This window comes from Oratosquilla oratoria, chromosome 33 (assembly GCF_046742065.1).
Source record: "Oratosquilla oratoria isolate Oo_2021 chromosome 33, ASM4674206v1, whole genome shotgun sequence".
NCBI classification, from domain to species: domain Eukaryota; kingdom Metazoa; phylum Arthropoda; class Malacostraca; order Stomatopoda; family Squillidae; genus Oratosquilla; species Oratosquilla oratoria.
In genome coordinates, this window is record NC_134809.1 from 37879062 (window position 1) to 37905038 (window position 25977).

At 41.6% G+C, this 25977-nt stretch overlaps 1 protein-coding gene across 3 annotated transcripts in view; it reads left to right on the plus strand.

Moving 5' to 3' along the window:
* The window catches only part of Nep2 (M13 family metallopeptidase neprilysin 2), a 188924-nt gene that overhangs the window by 52921 nt on the left and 110026 nt on the right, over positions 1-25977 (plus strand). For all 3 annotated transcript variants that reach the window (XM_076172789.1, XM_076172788.1, XM_076172790.1), the window contains exon 2: positions 19434-19579. In XM_076172789.1, coding sequence (XP_076028904.1) covers positions 19434-19579 — 146 coding nt within the window. The remainder of the gene's footprint in view (positions 1-19433; positions 19580-25977) is intronic.

Sequence of the window (25977 nt, forward strand, 5' to 3'; positions counted from 1 at the left end):
ATTTGGAGCCCAACAACAGCAACACCCACCTCCTTCCTCTCCCCCTCCCCCTCCTACACCTCACCAACCCCCTCATGACCAGCGTGGTGACCCAGCGAGAAGACCTACCTTACCTGACTCCCCCCCCTCTCCCTCCTCCTCCCCTCCCCCTCCCCCTTCCCCTCCAAGACGTAGTGCCCGGCTGCGTAGCGGGTCACGAACCATGCACCGTTCCCAAGCAGCCCATATTTAAACCCATGTTGTCTGTACACCATTGTTACGGGCCTCCGAATGGAGAAAGGCCCGTGTGTAGATAAATATCATCTACCGAAAAAAAAAAAAAAAAAAAGCACACCATTGTCAATTGTGAATCATGTAGCTTTGAAAATTGTGACTTTTCTCTTGTAACTATTCTGAAGATGACTCCCTGAAGTCGAAACGTTAATTAAATATGGAAGAATTTGGAAGGCTTGTATTTGCCCACCCTCCTGAAATGAGACCTACTGTGAGGAAAATTGAAAATCTCAGTTAGAAGATTAAGCAGTGCCAAAATGCTGTCGTGTTTAACTCCGTGTGTATTAGTGAGAATCTGCGCCCTAAATATACATTATATATATATATATATATATATATATATATATATATATATATATATATATATATATATATACACCTCGTGGTGCGGTGGTTAGAGTTCCCGGCTGCCACTACAGCGGTCCGGGTTCGAATCACGCCCAAGGCTGAAATAATTTCAGTATCGCTACGCTGCGAGTTGTTACTCCAACTCGTGGAAGGGGAGTTGGGTGTGTGTGTGCGTGTCAGGTCACAGCATTACCCATAGATCGGTCATATATGAGCTCTAAGCTCTCTTCCGGGAGGGAAACAGCTGTCGATCGCGAATCCAATACGTGATCCAAGACCATGGTGAATCACACACACACACACACACACACACACACACACACACACACACACACACACACACACACACACACACACACACACACACACACACACAACAATGAAGAAAAGAAGACATTGAACTGGAGACGGAAAGGTCGACTCACCATTTTACGAAAACTGAAACCTCCCGACACAACCGCTAGACGAAATGCGCACCACCGAAAATATACACCTCTACCATTCTGTCCTACCAACGCTCCGACAGTTCCACTAGCGGAGTATCCAAGCGCGTATGCGGACACCTAATATTCCGATTCCTTGACCTCTCATTTTCCCCATATCTCCATAACCCTCACTCACCAAAAGTATGCAGTAATGTGTTTTGCACTCAAGATGTACCTAATACCAACCCATCCAAATATCCGGTGCGCCTGGCCAATTCCGCGCACGTCACACGCTTCCGGGTAACTTCAACCTTGGGTCGCGGGTGAGGGTGGGGTGGGAGGTAAAGGATTACATGACAAGTGGTAAATAACTGATGTACCTGATAGTTGAAAAATAATTAAATTCAATTTAATTTTGTAAATTGTGTGTATGAGAGAGAATGTTGTATGTGTGTTCGGGTGCACGCTGAGGGAGAGAGGGTGGGGAGGGATGAAACGAGAATGCCAGTCATTCTTTTTTTTTTTTCTTTTTTTTTTCTTTTTGATAGCTATGATTTTTTTTTTTGTATGGAAGTAATGAGGGTAAATAAAGAAATATATCAAACCGAAAGGGGTTAATGATGGAGGAAAAGTTGAGAATCTCTGCCCTAGTATAATATGAAAATACCCTACCAGAGAAAACGCCTAAACACAATTAAAAGTATAGCAAAAGCCCGTTTGGGGCACAGATAATTTTTTCCTACAAAACATATATTCGCAGCAAGACTATGGCAGCAGCAAAATCACCTCGGCATGAACAGCATGCCATACAGAAACTAGATTTAATACAAAACACGGCTTTACAGCATATACCGGGCTTGGCGCATGCCGCTTATCATGCCGAAGCAGGCATATTATCATCCATGATTTGGGATGGACCAATACCCTCCACCAAATTAGGTCATACCCATATTCCGTTCAATAAAATCAGTGACAGCATTCCTAGCCTACAAATATTTTTCGAACTCGGAGTTGTGTTTTCCTCGATGAACCCTTTCCGTACCGGGTGTTGTTCATTTTATTTTGGCTGTGCCAGATTTTTTTTTCATCTCCGTGGCACAACCTTGATAGATTTGGTACATCGTAAAGCGTTGCAATTAAAATGTTTTCGTTCGAAGATGATGAGTACTGACCAAGAATTGCGTGTGCGACTGCTACGGAGTTTACGCATACGCAGAGGGAGATGCACCGGAACAAAACTACGAGCAGAAAAAAAGCACATGAAAATCCAAAGTCACCGTCATGGCAAATGCACACACGGCGGAAAACCCGATATGGATGCAGAATCGTGGCGGCACAGGAAACCGGGCGTTTCAATGTCACATGAAGGTCGCCAGGGCAACATGACTCTTTCCTCAGCGTCTTTTCTGAGGAATACATTATTCCGTTTACTCGACTATCACTGACAGCAGAATGAGCTCAGGCATTACCACCTCAGTCTGCATCGCAAATTTCAGTTTTTGGAGTTATCATGGTATGCAGAACGCATGCATAATTACATGGGTACAATCAGGAGAGTCATTGGAACTGTATGCTATTTCCGTAGACATTGTTCCTACTATTTGAATTACACGTACAATGATTAATACTCTTACAAGATCCGCATTACTTTGCCCCATCGCAAGTTATGTTAACAAACTAATTTCGTGCTCTTAATTGCGTCTATCTACTTGTTTCGTTTATTTCACCCTGGGGGAAATTTGAAGCTACCAGGGGGGAAATAATTACACTCAATACTAGCAATAAAAAATATCAGATGAGTTTTCTCATGCCTGAGAGAAAGTATGCCTGTTGTAGAAAGGCTGTGTAGTTTACTATGTAACTGTATGTTTATCAGTATATTCAGAAAAATAAATCAGTAAAAAGTCACAGTGTGTTTGCCATGAAGGGGGAAATCTGGACGGTTGAACTGGTTGTATGGGAAAATGAGAGAAAAAGAAGTTTGGTGACCACTATCTTAGAGGGTTTCCTTCAGATGGACAAAGTCGTGTGGGTTAGATGGAACAAAATACAAAAAGTGAATAGCAGTGTTCCCGTTGGCTGAATGAAAACGGCTGATATCATAACGAATATTTGAGTAGTAAATAGCAAGATCAGTTGATACTGACCTACCTCTGAAATATTAAGATCTTTTAAGGTAATCCTGTCATATTGTATTATGCTGTACATTGGTTCAACAAGACTCAGGCTTGCATTTTAACTATTTCTTCAATAGTTATGATTTAGATTGCGTGTGAAATTCATATATACAAATTTTGTCATTGATAATATATATATGTATATATATATATATATATATATATATATATATATATATATATATATATATATATATATATAATTTATTTATTTAAATTGATTCACTTTGAGTGTGTTACGTTCTTGAAAAACCAGTGTCAGTTTGGATTTGAGTTGTTGAGATAAGCCCACAGTAGCCACAGTAAGACTGGCCTTATCCCGAGGGACAATATTTGTCTATTGTCATTTATTTTTGTTTTACATTAATCTGAACTGAAATATATAGTGACAAGTGGACACCTACGTGCTATAGCATTAGAAAATTAGATATTAATTTCGTAAATTATAATACATCAATGTAATAAATATTTCTCTTGGCGGAAAAAAAAAGTTGCCAAAAACCAATGCACAAACGAATGAAGTCGCGTCGACTCCTTTAGACGCCATCTTTGTTTTGATAGATTGACAGGTCGGAGACGACGACGACCCTGATGACTTCTAGAATTACAGGCACAGTATTACTAAATGTAGGTTAGATTAGGTAGGTTAGGTTAGAATAGACAAATTTATCATATTTTAATTTCTTCGACCTCCCCCTCTATCAAAACAAAGATGGCGTTTCAAGCAACCGAAGCGGCTACGTTTGTTTCTTTATAGATTTTAGCAACCTTTTCTATTATTCATTTCCTCCAAGAATAACGTATATTGCATTGATGTATTTTAATTTACAAAATTATTATTTAATTTTCTCTTGCTATATCGCGTAGGTGTGCACTTCTAAAAATCAACCCAAGGTTTTATTTATCTATTGTTGTCATTTATTTACAGTTTACCCTGAACTGCATTGAACTGAAATGTGTAGTAACAAATTGCGTCAATAGGACAGGGCACTGTACTATGATCCTCTATCGTGTACATTCCCTCTTGTGACTTAACTAATGAGTAATTTGCATATATGCAATGATATACATACTTTAACATCTGCACATGAATAATGATAAACTTGCATTTCAAGAGCATTTTGAATATTTCATACTCGCGGAGCAAGGTGCCTATATTATTTTTTATCATCTAATTCTTATTGAATATTTCGTGATATTACCATTCCTAGACTTTTTAAGTTTTTCACATTCTAATATGAAGTATTTGAGTCTGCATCATTCATGCTACAGGTTTGACATAGTTTACTGTGTCCTTCCATTTATTTCTCTATTAATATTGTACCCTGATCTAATGCTTATCAAATTTAGGCTATTAACAGATGTCCAATTTCTTCCGTCTATTTGTATTGGTAACACATACTGCAAATTCTCACTAGTTCTGGGAAGTAGATACCTTCTTTCATTTTTCTATACCTCCTTTTTTCTCTCCACTTCATTCTTCGTCATACTTATACTAATATTACTATTACTTTAATCTGCTTTCCTGTGGCTTTTCTGGTGAATTGTCTGCTACTGCTGTGTGATATATGACTACATGTAATGGGATCCATATATACTGCACATTTTATTGGATTTTGTACATTGAAACAACTACTTGTTTAGATCTATTAACTATCTCAATTAGATAGATTTTTGCTCTGTAGAACCTCTGACAAGCTTCTGCTACCAGTGAACAAATGCAGACTATGTCTTGACATTTTTTTTTTAATCAGTAGTGCTATGTAGTTCCACAAATGTAGACCAGATTTTACTGCTAATACTTATACAGTACTTACTATTTCATCTGCAAGCTCCATTGCCATGGTAATGTCTTTCAAATGCATCAAATCCTGCTCACCCATCCTCTAATATTAATCCATCACAGTAACTGTTTTTTTTCTTCTAGAAAGACATTTCGAAGATGGGTAGGGTGCCAGTCATTTTTCCTTCCTTCAATATGTTGAATAGCTGTTTATATCCAACCTTCACTCCACGGTCTAAGTCTTAGATAAGGTTGTGATAACAAGCAGTATATCTCTATTCATTGTTCCATCATGAAACAATAAAATGTTCTTGCATATTTGGATGTCTTGCCAAGGATTGTTCTTTCATCTAAATACCTTATTGTATTCTTCAGCCTTTTATTGCCATTTCCTTTAGTTGTTCTAATTGCAGCAACTACGGCAAGCTCTTTTATTCTGTGTTGTTTGATACTTCATACATTTACTTCTGTTATTAATATTTTGAACATGGTATTCTGTTGACATCCCTTATTATTCTCGTGGTTTTGTTTTGTTTTGTTTCTGAAGACTTGTTATTGTACATAATTAGAACAAGGGCAGCATAGTCAGTAATTTAATGTAAAGTGTTGATATAGACAAGTCTTAGAAATGTAATACCTTTGTAATTTCTCTTTCATGCAAGAGCCTTTAAAGGTCATAACATCATTTAACAAGCATCCCCCAAGAATTGTATTTTATGTAATCTGTTAGTGCAAATATACCCGATATTTACCTAATTGTGGTATACAGGCAAGGAGCAACGCTCGTTTGGTCCCGTTTTCTATTCTCTAATTTTCTAACATACCTAGACTCAAATTCATGTACAGTTCCAACTCAGCCTGTATCTTTGATTTCCAATTATCATATTTAGATTTGAACTCGTGTATTGTTAGAGCTTGGGCTATATCATTTAAGCTATTTCACATAATTATGGATCTGTATGGAAAATGTATTTCTTCACATTCTTTAGACATGTGGTCTTTCTATCTACTTCCATGACCTCTTTAAGCCCTTCCATCTTTGATCAGGAGATCTCTTCTATCAGTGTAATCTATCCCCTTTAGTGACCTGAATACTGTTATCATGCCACCCCTTTCTCTTCGATCTTTCAAAGTTAGCAGACCTAGTACTTTTAGTCTTTCCTCATATGATTTATCTTAGCTCCTCGTAGATGATGGGTCATCCCTGTATCCCGCCCATTGCCCTGGGTCAGAAGCAATGCAGCAAGACATAGCACATCCACAGGAATGCTGCTTCACTTAATGGGCGACCACCTCTCTCCTTCCATTCATGCAGAAAAAAAGAGATGACGGAGAGAAATCCTTTTGGGCTGTGTCAAAATATCCGCCACACAAAGCTACTCCCTCCCCCCCTCCCCCCTCCCCTCCCTTCCATGCATCACAGTATCATCTATGCACAGCCATTCTCCACTCACTCCTAACTCCTTACTTCTGCCTTCCTTGCACAACAGACATTTCCCTCATGCTCATTGCCCTTTTCACCCCATACATCCATCTCATCCTTGGTCATCCCTTCATATTCATTCCTCCCACCTCTGCCTTCAATACCTATTTTACAAATCTTTCTTTACTCATTTTTCCTTGTGCCCAAACCATTCCAATATTCTTTCATCAGCCCTATCTGCCATCTTCATTTCCACTCCCACTCTCCTCCTCACTTCCTTATTTTACACTATCCAACCTTGTGGCCACTACCATAATTTTCAAATATTTCATCTCAAGCACATTCAAACATTTCCTATCTGCCTCTCTTAAATTGTAGGTTTCTCCCCCTTACAATGCCATCAGCTCAATCATCATTTCATGTAGTCTCCTCTTTGCATCCATTCCCAAATGCCCATTTCGCATGACACTTTTTAACCCCCCAAAGCATTTACTTGGTTCTCAGTCTACAATTTACTTCCACCTCCACCTCTCCCTCCTTTTCTGTCACATGTGACCACAAATATCTAAAGCTATCCACTTCTCCATCCTTTAAGACTTACTTCCAACTTGCTACCCTCCTTTCCCTTTGCACACATCACCTTACTTTTACCCACATTCACCTTTAACTATCTCCCAAACTGCATTGCTAACGCCCTTAATCTCCCACTGACCCTACCACAAGTAGTGTCATCAGCAAACAACAACTGGCTTACCTCCCACTTTTCTCCATTTTCCTTAAAACATATCCAGTCCCTTGCCTACTAACCTCGCCTTTACCTCCCGCACCACCCCATCCATGTACACATTGAACAGCCATGGTGACATGACACATCCCTGTTGCAGTCCCACCTTTACCTCAGACCACTCATTCTCTCCATTTCCAACTCTAGCATAGGCTCTACTACTCTTATAAAAACTCTTGACTGTCCTTAACATTTTCCCCTCAGTCTCCCATAGTGTCTTTATGTACCTTGTCATAAGCCTTTTCCAAATCCATAAAGGCCCAAAAAAACATCTTTACCTTTAGCTAAAACTTTCACATATCTGCCTTACCACAAAAATCTGTTCCATGCAACCCCTACCTTTTCTAAACCCATACTGTTCCTCACCAATTATTCCTTCTGTTCCTCTCCTAATCATGTCAATTAAAACCCCTTATATCTTCCCAACTACATTCAAGAAACTGATCCCTTTGAAACTACTACACTCACATTTGTACCTTTTCCCCTTATAAATTAGAACCATACAGGCACTGCTCCAGTCCTCCAGCACTCTACCCTCCCTTAGACACACATTAAACAACCTCACTAGCCAGTCCACTATTACTTTACCTCCAATTTTCAGACACTCTGCATGACATCCATCTAACCCAGGTGCCTTACCTGCTCTCACCATTTTCGAAACTACCTGCACCTCATCTTTTATTTCTTCTCCATTTTCCTCTCCCATCACCGTCTTTTTCGTAGCGGCTCCCACTGCTACCACCAATGCCTCCCAGCCCTCCTCCACATTCAACAGCTCTCTAAAATACTCTGCCAATCTTCCCCTTACCGCTTTCTCCTTTGTTAAGATCTGTCCATCTGCGCCTTTTATCTTTTCTTCTCTACTTGACTTACCTCCCCTTACTCTCTTAACTTCCTTCCAAAACATTTTTTTTTTCAGAATTTTCTGTCATCCTCCTCCCTCATTTTACATCTGCTCTCCTTTTTTGCCTCCTTTATCTTGTATTTTGCTCTTCTCTTTTCTTTGTATCTTGTTTCACGAGTCCTATTTTACAACCAATACCTACATATTAAGGGTATAAATGGACAGGAGATTTTCTCTAAACAAGTATTGTGAGATGTGGTGGCAAATCCAATATTTTTTATCTTTAGGACTTTCTTTTTGTTTCTTAAGATGATCGTATCCTCTTAAGAATCGAGATGATTGCTCCGTAGAAGGTCATCTGCGGTGCCATATCACGATTTCGAATCTCTCATGCATAAAAGGTGTCCCAAAAATGTATTTACACCTTGAATGCTTATAATACCAAATATATTGGTCTGCGTTATCAACTGTGTCTGGAGCACTGGTCACCAGTTTGAAACAAAATATTTTTTCATCAATTGTAGTTTCCCCTAGTGTGTGTAAATGTATCTACCTGACGCCCCGCACCTCCCAACTACTCCGTCTGTAGGCTCATCTCTTATTCTAGTATTGAGGTTCCCCAGCACCATTACATTTATATGCCTCTCAAAATTCCTTAAACATACATTTAAATAAACCCAAAAAGTCTCTTCTCACTTTTCTCGCTACCAGGGTCATGTGCACTCACAAACGACCATATATCTCATTCTAATTTCACCTTCGCCTAGATTATCATCGAAAATATTTTTCTGCACTCATCACTTACTAGGAGAAGAACACCTTCCCCCTCGCCCCTTCATAATTTCTAACAACCATGCTCCCAAACTCTAACTCGCCCTCTTCTTTCATATTTTTTTCTGGGACCCCAACCTTGCAGGTGGTTGGAACAGTTCATATACACGGTTTGTGTGGCCCGGAACAGTTCATATACAAGGTTTGTTGTCCACACGATGACACTCTTATTAGCGGCAACGCCCTGATCTCAGGGGAAGGTGGGTACCTCTCAATCGCAGGCGGTGCTGGGGGCAGGGTGTGCCCCAAGAATCTGAGAGTAGCCTCGGAAGGGGAGACGGTGAGTTGCTGCGCCACCCCTGCAGCGCTGAGTGGCGGACTGGGTCATAGGCTAAAAAGGACCGTTGTTCTACACTCTAACAGGTAGTGGTGGAGGGGTTGTTGTACCTCGGCCCCACAGCTTTTACAGCGTTCGTGATTGTTTCTTCCCGCACGTAGCACCTGACACCCAAAGCTATATCCTAGGCGGATCTTGTAGACAGTAGATTCCGCCCTTCTACCTGGAGGCAGGTGGACTGCTTTGTACCTAGTGACGAGGTAGTACCACAACACTAATTCCGGGGCTATGAAGTTTGCTGTTGTGGTTGGTCCTGGCCATTAATCTGTCTGACTTGATGGTAATTCCTTTGATCTGTCTGATCCAAGGTTCCAGGGTCATTGTGATTTTGCTGAATCATGTCGCTGTCTTGACAGCATCATCAGCAATAGTTTTCCCTGGAATCCCGATGTGACTAGGGATATAGTGAAGTGTTGCAGACTTTCTATGCTGGTCCAAAAGGTGCAGCGAGTGCTGGACTGATGTCGTTAAGTAGACGTCATCCGTTGTCTTCGCGGACCGAAGGATGTCGATAGCACCCCTTGAGTCTGTGTGAATCACGACTACCCTCTCTCCAGCAGAGAGGATGTGGTCCAGGACCTTGGAGATGGCAGCAAGCTCCTTCCGAAGAGTAGAACTTCCGTCACTCGCCTTTCATAGCCCGGTCACCCCACCAGCGGTTGTTAAAGCCGCGCCACACCTTCCCGTGGCCACAGAGCCGTCCGTGTAGTATAACAAGCTCGCTGGGAGGGGTGGGGCGGTTGTGGACCTTATGGCTTCAAGGACCATGGGTCGTAGCCGTGTCGGGTCGCAGTCCGCCTTCCTTCCATTAAGAAGGAAAAGTTGGAGGTTATCGCAGAGAGATCGCCACAGGGAGGAGGGGCATAATGTGGATGAGGGCCGTCTAGAATAAGTCGCCGAGCCAATCCCCGGAGTTCAAAGACACCGATCGCATTCACTGCTTGGGCACTCCAGGAGTGGCCGGTAGGATCTCCTTCAGCTTCTAGGATACTCAGGAGAGAGGTCTTGACTTCACTCTCCCTTAGTCCGGTCAAAAGTTGGACGACAGGAAGAAAGCCTGTCCACCCGTAGGTGAAGGGAGGCAACTCCCGCGTCCTGTCCAATATTTACCACAGTGGCCCATGGAAGGGCCGCCGTGATAGTGTGGAGAGCCTGGTTTTGGAGGACTTCAAGCTTGTCCCACGAACTCTGCCGGGCGGAGATGAGAACCTCAACGGCATATTACACCACCGAACGTACTGCTTGAATATAGTACATCCGGAGGACCTTATGCCCGGCACGTAGCCGGGGTTTCGTCATGGCTCTGAGGATATCTAAACTCGTCTTTGTGGTCTCACGGAGGTACCTGACTTCTGGAGCGAAGAAGAGCCTGGCGTCGATCCAGATGTATAAATATTGATAGGTGGGCACCCAGAAGAAGGTGTCGTCTTGAAGAGTAAAATTGCTTCTTACTCTATGCGTTGCTTCCGCGTCCTCAGACTCATTGCTCTGTTTTGGCTGTCGAGATATCCAGTCCCAGCCTTTCACATTCATTGGAGAGGCGATTGAATATCCTCTGAACCCTGCGAAGGAGGCAGCCGCCCCTAGTGACCACCAAAGCGAGATCGACCGCATAAAAGAGGAAGCGAACGTCCTCCCTTAGATCGAGGAGAGCCAGGTTCTCCATGAACACGTTGAAGAGGGTAGGACTAAGAACGCTCCCCTGCGGGGTCCTGTTTTCCATTCTGTGGTATAAGGATAGGTGTCCCTGGAAGCGCACTCTTGCTACTCTGTTCGTGAGGTAGTCTGCAACCAAGGTCAGGAGTCTCCCCTAGCAGACAAGGATGCAAGAATGGCAGAAGCACTTGCTAGCTCGAATGTTTTTTTTCCAAATCAAGAAACACCACAATTGCAGGCTGACTACCGACCAATCCAAGAAGGGTTGCCACACAGTCAGTTGCTGTCACTCCTTTTGTAAAACCATACATATTGTGATGGAAGGGTGCCATTCAATATAGGAGGTGATTGAGGACCATCCGCTTAGCGGTTTTGCAAATGCAGGACGTAAGGAATATGGGTCAATAGCTGTGTGGGTCCCTGAGCTTGGGAATCGGCACAACATCTGCCCTTTTCCACTCCGCAGGGAGTCGCCCCGCCTTCCTGGAGACATTGATAAATGCCAGTGCTGCCAGCTACCCAGCTGGCCCCAGTTGCCTCAGGAATGAGTTAGGTATCCCGTCACTACCCGTGGCAGTATCTTTGCTCCTCTTGCGAGCCTGTCGAAATTCCTCGAGTGTTAAAGGACAGTCCGTTGCGGCAGCCGTGGCTATAACAGTGTGAACCACATCCTCTCTATCCTGTCGGAGGAGGTGCTGTTCCTGCCTGACAGGTAGAGGGTGATGGGGAGAAGAGGAGCGGTCCGCAAATTGCTGCGCCAACATCTCCCCTTGTTGAGGCTAGGAGTGAGCAGGGGTGGGGTGGGGTGGGGGCGCTAGCAGTGGCTTGGGTAGAGAAAGTGGCACAGCCATTTTTCTTTCCAGACCCTGTGGGTGACCGCCGTGCGTGCCTGATGGCAGAGTGCAGGAGGTCTCGTGCCTCGAGGGATGGATGGTGCAATAGAAATCTACGAAATACATTGACTCGGTGATTTTGTTCCTGTGCTATGTCGTTATGATACCACTGGTCATCATGCCGATTTCAGCCTGGCTTCGTTTTGGGGAAAGTTTGTTCCGCAAGGGCCTGGACGGCGGCGACGAAGTCTTGGTCTAGATATAATATATATGATATATAATATATATATATATATATATATAATATATAAAATATTATAGTTCCTGTCTTCCTTGGCGTTTCACATTTTTCTTCAGTGTATCACAAAGAGAAAATGGACTCAGCCAAATGACGTCAGAAGCTGCGCAGAAGAATGTAAACGGTCTGACCTGTATATTTAGACCTTGGTCTAGATATTCTATATCCTGTGGGTGGACGTAGGACTGGTACCAGCGGTCTAGTTGCCCCTGGGAAAGTGTCCAGTTGGCCTTCCCTCTATTCCAGCGTCGAAGTGGGTGAGTGGGAGAAGCTTCACGGCCTAAGTCGTGACTAGAGCAAAATGGTCACTAATGAGCTGTGGGTCCACCATTCCATGAGCACGATGAGCCATGCATGTGGAGAGCATACTGACGTCCAGGCGCCTTCCCAAGATGTGAATAGCCTCCCCTGAGTTCAGTAAGGTTACCTCAAGTATCTACCTCAGGAGCGTTACTAGGGTGTGCACAGTAGGATTGGGTCATCGGCGGGAGCGGAAGATGGGGTGGTGCGCATTTAAGTCCCCGGCAATGAATGTGGGTTCATGGCAAGATCTAAGAATATAAGGTCTAACCACTTCCGACCGAATTTCGAGGGAGTTGGCGCAGCGGGCCCGTGAACGTCACCTGGCTGTTCAAAGTGGGGTTAGCGGGTCCTATAGCTGTCAGTTGAAGTTGGTCCGTCGTTCGAAAATGACGTCGCCTTCGCTCGCACCGCTCCACTCAATTAGTTATATTCTGACAAATATTATATAAAATATATATATAAATATATATAAAATATTATAGTTCCTGTCTATATATATGAATATATAATATATATATATAATATATAAAATATTATAGTTCCTGTCTTCCTTGGCGTTTCACAGTTTTCTTCAGTGTATCACAAAGAGAAAATGGACGCATCCAAATGACGTCAGAAGCTGCGCAGAACTGCTCCAGCGGTTAGACCTGTTTACTTAGACCTTGGGTTCATGGTAGAGGTGGGCAGCTACCGGTAAAGTTGCCGGTTTTATCGGTAACAACCTTAACGGTAGCTTACCGGCAAAAATTCTGCTACCGTTATAGCTCCGTTAACCGATAACTCGATAAGCTATACCATAACACTAAGAGAGGGGTAAGCACGTCTCGGCTTGGTGGTACTGAGTGACGGTACTGACGGTAGTGGTGGGCAGCTACCGGTAAAGTTACGGGTTTTATCGGCAACAACCTTGACGGTAGCTTACCAGCAGAAAATCTGCTACCGTTAAGGCTCCGTTAACCGATAACTCGATAAGCAATACCATAACACTCAGAGAGCGGTAAGCACGTCTCGGCTTGGTGTTACTGAGTGACGGTACTGACGGGCCCAGTGTCCCGCTAATTTTACCGGTTAAACTTTTACCATATATATATATATATATATATATATATATATATATATATGTATATGTATATACATATATATATATATGCTTAAGTGATGAAAATGCCAATATGCTTCTGTTTCTAAATAAGAATATGAACTAATTTGTATGAAAAAATAATTGAGGAAATAAATCAAAAACATGCTGACAATGAAATCTAATATATCCTTGAGTATTCACATTGGTCTTTGGATCACGTGCTGGGCTAATTTGTATGAAATAAGTATTAAAACAAGGGAGCATAAAAAACAGTTTTTAGGAATACATTTATTACAAATTAGTCAGGTTAGGTTAGGTTAGTTTTTAGAACATTTATTACAAATTAGTCAAAGATCATCATATGTGTATGTGTAGCACCAATTAAAGTATGACTTTTTCCCTTTACAATGACATAACAATAAAAATAATATGTAAAATAGAACCAGAGATATAGCTTATTAAAAGACAAAAACATTGATTTTTCGAACTCGACTCGAACTTGGGACGTCACTACTACCTCACGAGTCATTTACCGGTAAACTGCCGGTAATTTCGGTAACGGTATTGTTGTTCACCGGTAATTCCGGTATTAAAATTAACGGTATTTGCCCAGCATTAGTTCATGGCCAACTAGGCAGAGCATCAGTTCTCCCCCGGTGCCAGTTCATTGTCTCGAGGACAATATATGTTGTACAAGAGGAGGGTGTCTCCGACAAGGGTGATTCTTGTAGCTAAGAACTCTACTCAGTCACCGCAGGTACGGGTTCACTTGGAACCGTCGCTTAAACCAATATAGCGAATCTAAATGACCCCCAACTCCGAGTTGTATGGTATACCTGGTATCCACTGAGTCGGAGCAGCCGGTTGATCGGCCAATTGGTCTAATGCAAAAGGGATACATCCACGTCCCTTGTGGCCACGGCAACCTGTAGGACGTGGGTTTTGCCAACAAGGACGTTGGCATTCCAATGCAAGATTTTCAGTTATCGCTGGCACCGGGGTGGAGGAAGAAGAGTGGGGTGAGAGGTGGGGGGAGGAATAAGGTGGGAGTGGGGAGGGTGATGAGTAGGGTGGAAGGGAGGAGAAGGTAGGGTGGAAGGGGGAGGAGGAGTAGAATGAAAGGGGGAGGAGGAATAGGGTGGGAGGAGTAAGGTGGAAGGGGGAGTAGGAGAAGGGGTTGGGAGGGCGGAGGAGGTGGCGTGGGGTGGGAGGGGTTAGGGGGAGTAGAGTGGGAGGGGTTAGGAGGAGTAGAGTGGGGGAGTGGAGGGGTACGATGGGAGGGAGTAGAGGAAGAGGAGGAGGAGTAGAGTGAGAGGGGGGAGGGGAGAGTAGGAGAGTGAGAGGGAGATGGCGTAGGCTGGGAGTGGGGAGGAGGAGGCGTGGATTGGGAGGGGGAGGAGGAGGAGTGGAGGGGGAGGAGGAGGAGGAGGAGTGGAGGGGGAGGAGGAGGAGGAGGCGTGGATTGGGAGGGGGAGGAGGAGGAGTGGAATGGGAGGGGGAGGAGGAGGAGTAGGGTGGGAAGGCGTAGAGGAGTAGGGTGGGGGAGGAAGTGTAAGGTAGGAAGGGGGCGAGTAGAGTGGGAGGTGGAGGAGTGGGGAAGTAGGAAGGAGAGTGAATAGGGTGGGAGGATGCTGGAAGAGGAGTGTGGGTTTGTGGGAGTGAGTGGGGAGAAGGAAGGGGGAGGAGGGGAGGGGGGTGACGTAGAGTTAGGGAGGAAAACCTATCTACCTGTAAGCCATTGTTGCCTCCTCGCTGTTGCACGGAAACTTCATGAATATGTAATTATCTTCTGAAGTTTGATAGCTGTCATCTAATGGTGAGCAGTTGGGAGGGAAGCATGTCGTCTTCTTGCCTTGCGTGGGACTTGGACAGTCTTCTTGTGAGCAGTTACGTGGACTTGGACAGTCTTCTTGTGAGCAGTTACATGGAGTTACATGGACAAACGAACCAGACCTACTGGTCCCCACGAGGCTGCCTCGTTACTTAATCTAAATCTATCTAGATGTAAAATAATAATAGACGGGGGATTTTTAGTTAAGTAAATATCCCTATAAGTATAATCTATTTATAAGTAAAATAGTTCTAGTCGGGGATTTATAGTTAAGTATACGTCGAGACTTTTTTTAATACATCTACAGTGGAACAATCAATGAGGATATTTCAACAAGGCGATTGGAGAAAGAGTATTTGGCCAAGTCTGAAAACGCGTAGGAAGGGGAGACAGTGCCGCCTTCCACGGCCGTGACCTTCAGTTTCTAGGTTGTGGTTTTCCTTGCCGTAGACTGTGAGGGTTGGAGTGAGGGTGGGTAAATGTCCACGGGGCAGTTCGGAGTATCAGCTGGTCATATAGTTCTTGTACAGCCTTCAGCATGTACGTTTTCGTGGAAGAGTCAATCACCCCTATACACTCGTGGCGCAGTTAGTAGAGTTCCCGGCTGCCTCTACTGAGGTCCGGGTTCGAATCCCGCCCAGGGCTGAAACAATTTCATTATCGCTGCGCTGCGGCCTGTTATTCCAACTCTCGTGGGCGGAGAGTAGTGTGTGTGTGCGTGTAAGGTCACAGCATTACCCATAGATCGGTCATATATAAGCTCTAAGCTCTCTTCCGGGAGGGAAATAGCTGTCGATCACAAGTCCAACACATGATCCAAAACTATGGTGAATCACATGCACACATACATACATGACTCGGTGGCGCGGTTGGTAGAGTCCCTGACTGTCACTACGGCGGTCCGGGTTCGAATCCTGCCCAGGGCTGAAACAATTTCAGTATCGCTGCGCTTCGCGTCGTTACTCCAACTCTCGTGGGCGGGAAGTTGGGTGTGTGTGTGCGTGTAAGGTCACAGCATTACCCATAAATCGGTCATATGAGCTCTGAGCTCTCTTCCGGGAGGGAAATAGCTGTCGATCACAAGTCCAGCACGTGATTCATAGACCAAGGTGAACACACACACACACACACACAGACACACATATGACAGGGGGTCACACACACACACACACACACACACACACACACACACACACACACACACACACACACACACACACATGACAGGGGGTCAGGAAGAAGTTATATATGTGGTACAAAACTGGCACCAGGGGATGGCTGGAAAGAAGGACAGCACTAGTACAAAAGTATCCCAATTTCTTTGTGAATAGATATTTTAACTCTTAACAAAGACGAATGATCCGTGACTCTGGTCCGTAGAGATGCCCTAAAGTGTTGACTGCGTGTCGTCATGCACTGAGTACCCCTGTACCTGATGCACCGTTGCATTTAGTTTTACGAAATGCTGGTCTGGCTATTCTCGTGGCATTCGTGAGCTGAAATAAAGAAATTAATCTCCTTTTTATCTAATTTCTTGAGCTTCATTTTATCTGGTTTGCAATGTGTTTTGGTAATCTCATGATGCTGTGCAAAATGGATGGACATAATATATACATGTGATGCTGAATAGAATTGTGCTACCTGATGAAGAACGTTGTTGTTATAATTTTGTAATAGACTACATCATTCTTACCTATGTCAAAATCAACCCTTGCAACTTACCTGACCTATTTATTCGTTATGTTAAACGAGTGTCTTTACAGTTGAATTCAGTCTTCTGTTGAATGTAGAAAATTGTATTTACCGGGATTGTTTTTGGATTTACTTAGACCGGTAACTTTAGACAACCAGCATACCTGTTTAATAATTCATCACCTGTATGAAAGATACTGAATATTTTATTTTCCTGTCGTAACTTCGCGATATATTTCATGTGCCTGATTGTCTGGCCGTAGGCAGAATGAAGTAATAGAATGTGTGTGTAGTAGTCAACTTGTTAACGAAAGGATTTGTAATGGTTTGGTCGTTGGGATTTTCCCACCGGCTAATCATTAGCCGCTAATGGAATCATTTGCTGGGTGACAGATGGACATATCACCTGGAAAGCGTAAGCCACATTTTCTCCTCAATCCGGTGGCATTATGCGGTAATATATATTTTATTCTGGCTAATGCGTGAGGGAAAATTTTATTCAAGTAGGAGGGAGTCCCTCGACTGAAGGAGGCTGTTAGATACTGACAGAATGGTTTCCCCAAGCCTGCGCTTTTTCTGCTGTCCTCTGTGTGCTAAAGCTTCACTGTTTTTGAATAGTCAGCCAGGTGAATAGGCACTATTAATGCGAAGGTAGTATGGAATAAACTATGAAATTGTATCAGTGTTTGAATGCATATCAGGAGGGTAATGGGGTTAATGAAAGTCCCATGTACAATAGTTTATTTATTCATACAAGTTCCTTGAGGTCCTGGCATGGCGGACTCAGACGCCTGATTCTCCCGAAATTATTTGGTGAATACATTATATAGATAACAGAGCCCAAATCTTGTTCCTCAACATATAGTATTGCATCATACTCTGATTACTAAAGCACTTCGGCAGGGGATGCTTTGGGCAGTGAGGGTTTTTAGACATTGGAATGTCCCGTCTGGGTGTGAGAAATCTGGCCGATGCAGTCATGTCTCATGACTTGAATATGATATAGAATACACAATTACACTTTCAGTATCCCATTAGAATTTATATGAAGATATCACAACCGGGAGTGTACCATGAGAATGGAAATTAACAAATGTTACTCTTATATTAGAAAAGGGTTAAAAGCAGAAGCAACATAACTAAAAGGCCATATTCTCCTGACCTTGATCTTGGGGAAAATTATGGAAACAGTTATAAGGAATATCATAGAATATAAATCAGAAAGCTGGTGCCTCACACGCATTGGCTCTTGTGCAGCTGATCTAGAATTTTATATCATAAACATCTGAAACTACGGTAAAAGGAATATTACAGATTTAATGGATTAATTGTAGGGCACCTCCCCCCTTCCTCCACACACACACACTAATCGATAAAGGTCCGAAGTGCTCCGCCGTCGCTTTCCGCCGTCACTCAGATTATGGAGTTTTTTTAATTACTCAATTTACGGGTTGGGAGCATTAATGGTTAGGTTAACTCAGGTTACTATCACCACCATTAATGTTTCCAAACCTTAAATTGAGTAATAAAAAAAATGTTACATTAACCTGAGTGACGATGCAGAGCGACAGCGGAACACTTCGAACCTCTATCGATCAATGTATGTGTGTGTGTGGAGGAGGGGAGGCTACAATTGATCTGGACTTTGAAAAAGAAATAAACTGTTGCGCATGGAATAATAGATAAGTTGCTAAGCTAGTAGAAGCTGGTTGAATAACCGCAAACAGAGAGTTGTTCTGAGGGTAAAATTTCCAGGTGGGAAGATGTTAAGAGTGTAATTTCTCGGGGTTTCGTTCTAAGACTAGGGTCTGTTTATAGTGTATGTTAATGACATTGATTGTGAACTTCACTCTACAGTCTGCAAATTCGCTGATGATGATAAGCTGTGCTGAATAACAAATGATCACTTGATTCAGATGTGTGACAAGTGAAGAATGTAAAGCATTTCAAGGTTATTAGTAATGACCTTAAAACAGTTAAACATTATATATCTGTCTTAGAGAAAGCAAATAGGATACTGTGATTGATTGCGCAATTTTTAGACATTAAAAGCCCATTTCTCATCAACTAGTGATTTAGATCATTAGTGCACTCACCCTTAGAATATCCAGTTTCCCTATGGTGCCCAGATATCATTAGAAATGTTGATTGACTAGGAAGAGTACAGCAGTGAACCACACATACCAAATATAAGTAACAAAACATTAAAGACCCTTAAAATACGTAACATCCAAACTGAAAAAAAAAAACAGAATACTAACCAGACGAAAAATAATTCCCTCAAGTTGTCAGGGCGTAGGTTTAACCTAGACTTAGGTAGGAAAAATACACTAGTCGCGTCATCAGTGATTCCAAGAAGTTTACAGCCAAACTGATTGAATGTAATACTTTTTTTTTTTTTTTTTTTTGTACGACCTCTTTTTGAACCAAAAATTTTCCTGCGTTCATGTGTTGTCATTAAAATATATATATGTAAAAAGTTACTCAAGAAAATTGTTTTATTGTTTCCAACAGACAACCGGGTTGGTGGGAACGACGAACAAGGATGGAGCGCTACCTGATGCTGGCGGCGACGACTGTTGTCTTCGTTGTCGTCACCATGGCAATCGCTCTCGCCGCTGTCGTCTATGGATACAGGACAGGCATGATTCAGAATGAAGGTAAGACTTGAACTTCAAGAAAATCTGGAAATATATATAGATAAAACTTCATATTATGTGATGAAATAAACCGTATTGCAGAAGTGCATAAAGGCAAAAATAATCATACATATATACAAAAAGAAAATGAAATTAAACTATACCATGGCTAGCTGTCACGAAAAAGTGACGCACTGTATAAATTTTATTGCAGTTCATGTCAATCGATTTTCATCAGGACGGGAAAGGAAGGAGTTAAAGATCATTCGATTAACTTCTTCCCCACGCTAACATTCATACATACATACATACATAGGTAATTACTATCGATCACGAGACTAGCACGTGATCAAAAACCATGGTCAATCAAGTACCTATACAAAAAACCTGTCTCCATTATGAAGGAGATGGCCAGCATAGGCATGCAGCCACCGTTCACCCATCCAACTCCCAATCGTTTATCTTTTTATCCTAGACGTAGACATGCAATACATATTTCGTTGTGAGAGTGAAGGAATCGGAAGAAATACAAAGTATAAAAAAGATAATTATAACGTTTCAACGTTTCGACTCTCAGGAATTAATAGGCTGACGACTACTTTTCAATTGACACTCCGTGGCATGCTGCATTGATAAATACTGAATTTTCGGCATTAGCTTGACAAACTAAACCTTCCCTGCGGTTAATGTTGTTTAAACTTGCGCGTGCAGCTTCATCAACCGTAAGAAAGTTTCGTTTGTCTGGCTAAAGCCAGCTTAGTAGTTATCAGCGATGAAAGGAGGCATGCCACGGAAAATGAATTGGAAAATAGTTGCCCAAGGTGTCATGAAAGATGGCGACACGCGTAGATAAGGCCGTACTGTATCAGGTTTGTGGAAAAGACCGTTTCAAACGTGGAAACGTTATAAGTTTATGTATTCATTTTCTTACTGTCTCCGCCAAGTTCTCTTTTAATAATTTAACATTACATTATGGCCAGAGCTAGGGGATTCTATTATATCAAGAATATAATCGGAGAGAAGTTAAAATTGCTTCTTTTGTCATAATTCGAGATGACTGTGTTGTAGAATTCGAGTAAGTTAGTCACGCAAGAACGTTTCCGTCTGAATCCATGTTGGCTATCATTCATCAACAGTTACTTTCTAAATAGTGTTCGGTAGCATCTCTGATAATAGTTTCTATAATTTTTCCTATGATTAAAGTCAAACTTATTTGGTTTCTTTTTGTTACCTTTTTTGAACATGGGAGTAACGTTACCTAGCTTCCATTCTCTTGTGACATCTCCGGATATGATGGATTTCTTGAAAATAATTTCTAATGTAACTACGATCTCATTTTTAATTTCCTTGAAGATTATTGGATGCCAACCGTCAGGCCCCGGTGTTTTATTAACTTCGAGTTTTTTCTATACACATTTTCATTTTTTCTTTTGTTATATTTACCGTAGTAATTTCACCCTAAGCTTTTCACAGGTTTCAGTACGGAGTTCACTTGGAGGTGTTTCGTTTACGGATACTGAGCTAAAATAGTTGTTTAAAATTTCACGCATTCATTCATTTGAATATTTATGTTGACCGTCAGCAGATAATAGTGGGCAATGTGATTCCTAATAACCTTTTTATCTTTAATCTAACTGTAGAGTTCTTTGGGATTCTCTTTGGATTTATCAGCGATATTCTTTTTGTATTGTTTTCGTTTTTTTATTGTCTTTTTTAAATATCTCCGTATTATTACATAACTTTGATAGTCATTAGATGCACCCGAGCATTTGTACATCTTATAAGCCTGTCTCTTTTGAGCAATACTTTTTTCAGTTTCTTTGTCAAGCCATTTTGGGCGAGCGTGATTTTTTTGAGGGGGGGGGGGTCTGTCCTTAAATGGGATGTAAGTATGAATCCTCTTAGTAAGCGTATTTTGAAATATTTCCCACATCTGATCTACAGCTCTTTCGCTTAATTTTGCCTCCCAATCTGTAAGCTGAAGCTCCTGGCGTAGTGCTATGAACAGAGCATTACTGAAATCGGATATTTCAGGTACACAAGTATCTATTCCATTTTTTTCTTTTCTTTTTTCATCTAAATTGTGATCACTACTTGCAATGGTTTCACAAACTTCTACATCGGTTATCATACTTTCGCGGCTAGTGATCAATAGATCGAGTAAATTCCCATGTTTTGTGGGCTCTTTTACATGCTGAACTAAGTAATTGTCACCGAGAAAATCTATCAAGCGACTACCTATATGGCCATGTTTAAGAGTCATCCAATCAATGTCAGTAAAATAGAAATTGCCCATTATCAACAAATCACGGTCTCAGAAACCAGACAGTTCTTGAAACAACAATTTGTCGTCCATTAATGATAATCTTTTGGCCTATATATTACACCTACATTCATCTTTTGTCCATTTGTTTGGGTTAATTCTACCTTTAAACTATCATATGCATCCTGTTTCACTTTCTCTTAAACACAGGCATGGACATTGCTTTTAACGTAGAACAGAACGCCCCCACCATTCTTGTGGCTTCTATCTTGATGAAAGTGGTTAAATCCCGCAATATTAAGTTCAGCTTCAAAATCTTTACCATTTAACCATGTCTCAGTTATTCCTATCATCGAGATTTTCACTTTTGACATACGCCTGGATTTCGTGGAATTTGTTCCTAATACTCACGATTATTTCTTTTTGATTCGTTTTGTTTTTCAACATCATGCCTTACATTATAGTTTTGTTCTTTATTGACACCTTGGTCCTTTATTGGTCACATCAAGGAGATCTGGTCCCCCACGGTCATCCGGTCTCTCATGAACTCCTTGCCCCCCTTCATCACCACTTCCCACACACTTCGGCCATTCATTGTTCGTTGACACTCTATCCGGCATCACTTCCTAAATCGATATTCTGTCCTCCACTGATATTATATCCTACCGTGATATTTTATCCTCCACTATCACTACATCCTAGCTTGATATTTGCTCCTTTGACATTACATCCATATGTAATATTTTGTCCTCTCCCGACATTATATCCTAAAATGATATTTTGTCCTACACTGACATATTGCTCTACATGATATCTTCACCCTGCTCTATCAACACTATTTCCCCCTCCCTTACAGGAGATGAAAAGTTAGAAAAATATTTAGATTAGGAAATATGCTAAAGAAGAGGAACGAACAAAGACAAGAAAGCTCTTACAGGAGCCAAATCCAAAAGTAATAGGACGTAAGAGGATTTTTTATTTATTTTATATTTATTATTATTATTATTATTAATCATTATTATTAATCATTATTATTATTGTTGTTTTGTTATTATTATCATTATCATTATCATTAGTAGTAGTATTATCATTATCAATATTATTTTGGCGAGTTGTCAATCAGAAGGTGAAGAAATGGTTTCTTGAAGAAGGAAACACCGCAAGTAGCATATGATAATGTTGATGGTTTACTATCGACTAGGTGGGAGATGGCTACTTAACCCTTTAAACTCCTATGACAAGATTCTTGTCATTTGGTAAAATAAAACAAAAAATCATAAAAAAAAAAATGTTTGATCAAACACCAGAAAAATATGACGTCAATCCTCGCGCGGTCAAGCCGCATCAGATGATATTTGGATGTATGGGCCGGTGCGAGGCCTACCATATCCGATTTTTCGTATCTACATCACAAGCGGCTGGCATGAGTTGAATGGGTTAAGGGTAAACGAGCCTGATATTTTGTGTCTAGTGGAAACAAAAATCCCACAAAATGTTGACCTACAGTTGGGGAACAATAGATACACCTGGAGAAGACAAATTGGGTGGAGGGGTAATGTTTGTGGTGAGAAATGGCACAAAAGTGGAAGAAGCGAATCTGAGTGAAGGCAAGGCAGAAAAAAATCCATCTAAAGGAAAGAATAAGAGGGACTTCATTATGACAGGTGTATCCCCCAAGACAAGAGCTTGGAATGAAGCTGAATATCATGAAATGTTATTGAATATAACTTGTCATAACTATAAGAGATTTGGGTGGTGCTCCTAAACTTTATTCAATTCAAACATAAATAGACCGGAAAACATATTACAGGTTGTAACTTATATAGTATAACATATAGAATAAAAGTGAACCTTCTATCAGACATACAAATCAGAAAACGCCACATTTTGCACAATACACAAGTTCAACATGTATACAAAACGTACAGAACCCTTCATATGGAAAGACATAAACACAATGCATAAGGCATGACAATATTAAAATCACGCGTTCAAGTGATTTCTGCAAGACATGGTATACATCTACACAGCGGTTGAGTAAGCGGAGGAAAGAAATTACATAGCGTGTCTTGACTGTTACGCCAACCGGTCCCAAACAGACTACGATGACGTCGGCATATCATGAAATGTTATTGAATACAACTTGTCATAACTATAAGAGATTTGGGTGGTGCTCCTAAACTTTATTCAATTCAAACATAAATAGACCGGAAAACATATTACAGGTTGTAACTTATATAGTGTAACATATAGAATAAAAGTGAACCTTCTATCAGACATACAAATCAGAAAACGCCACAGTTTGCACAATACATAAGTTCTACATGTATACAAAACGTACAGAACCCTTCATATGGAAAGACAAACACAATGCATAAGGCATGACAATATTAAAATCACGCGTTCAAGTGATTTCTGCAAGACATGGTATACATCTACACAGCGGTTGAGTAAGCGGAGGAAAGAAATTACATAGCGTGTCATGACTGTTACGCCAACCGGTCCCAAGCAGACTACGATGACGTCGGCAGTCTCATGAATCGGTCACAGTATGACACGCAGCCAAACAAGCGGCTCAGTGTATAAAGTCCAGTGACAAATTGATTTTATAACACAGCTCTTTTCCCAAAAAAGTAACGATATAGTTCTTATTTGAGATTTTAATTGCAGCGGGGTCAACTGGGAGGGATAGGATGCAAGTGGCAAAGCAAATTCCTGGGGAAATACCCTGTTAAGTATAACAATGGAGAATACAATGACCCAGTGGGTAAAGGAAATGACCTGGGTAAGAGATGGCATTCTTACAATATTAGATCTGTTACTAACCAAAGAGCCAGACATCAGCTCCTTGGACAACTTTTGCCCCATAGGAATAAGTGACCATGTAACAATTGAGCTTCTGCTGGAGGATGAGGAAATAGAGCCAAGGAATGAATCACACAGACAAAGGAGACGCAATTTTACGAAAGCAGATTACCTCGGGTTGAAAAAACTTTGAAGAATCAAATTGGGCACAATTCATGAATACCACGGGAATAAGGAGAAATTGAGAGAAATTAAGAAAATGTTCATGACATTTTAACCTACGAATCAGCAAACATTTGCCAAAGACTAGTGGGAGGAAGAAACAGAAACAGAACTGGTTTAACAATATGTGTGAGATTGTAAAAAAGACCAGGGACGTGGCATGAGAAAAGTAGAGTAAGAGAAGAAGCAATAAAACAAGGGAAGCTTACAAACAAGCTAGGAATTACTATACAAGAATTCACAGGGAGAAATATTTTTTTTTTTTTTTTTTTTTTGTAAGAGGTGAAGTAGAGGTGACTGGAGGAAATGGACATTTTTAGATACTTGGGTGCGGAAGTGGCAGGAAAGGGAGGAGTGGGGGTGGAGGTAGAATGTAGATTGAGAGAAGCGAGTAAATGCCTTAGTGTATTAAAAAGTGTAATGAGAAATAGATATTTGGGAATGAATGCTAAAAGGAGATTGTATGAAGTAGTGATTGTGCCGACAACTCTGTACGGGAGGAAGGGAGGAGTTTGAATTTTTTAGATGAAATGCCTGAGAAGTGTTATAGGGGTTATTAGGCTAGATAGAGCGAGAAATGAGGAGGTGAGGAGGAGAACAAGGATGGAAAGGGAGTTGGGAGATAGGGTTGACGAAAGAGTATTGGGATGCATGAACACGACAAAGGAAATATGGACTGGAAGTGAAGCGTTTATTACTTACGAAACGTCAGTAATAAACGCTTCACTTCCAGTCCATGTTTCCTTTGTCGTGTTTATGCAACTTGTTCACATGGATAGTATTGGGAAGGTTTGGACACATGGAAATAATGAGTGAAGAAAGATTAGTAAAAGAGGTGTGGAAGGCAGAGGTGGAAGGAGTGAACATGAGGGGGCAACCTAGGATGAGATGGATGGATGGGGTAAAAGGGACTTTGGGAAAAAGGAGAATGTATATTGAGGAAGGACGGGAGAGGACTGAAGGTAAGGGTGAATAGAGAATGGTTGTGTATGGATGATGCTGTGATGCATGAGGGGGAGTTGGTGGAGGGATGGGGGGTGAGAGAGTGTGTATGAGAAATAAATTGACGCAGCCTGAAGGGATTTCTCCTCATCTTCTTTTCTACATGAGGGGACGGAGAGGGGGGGTC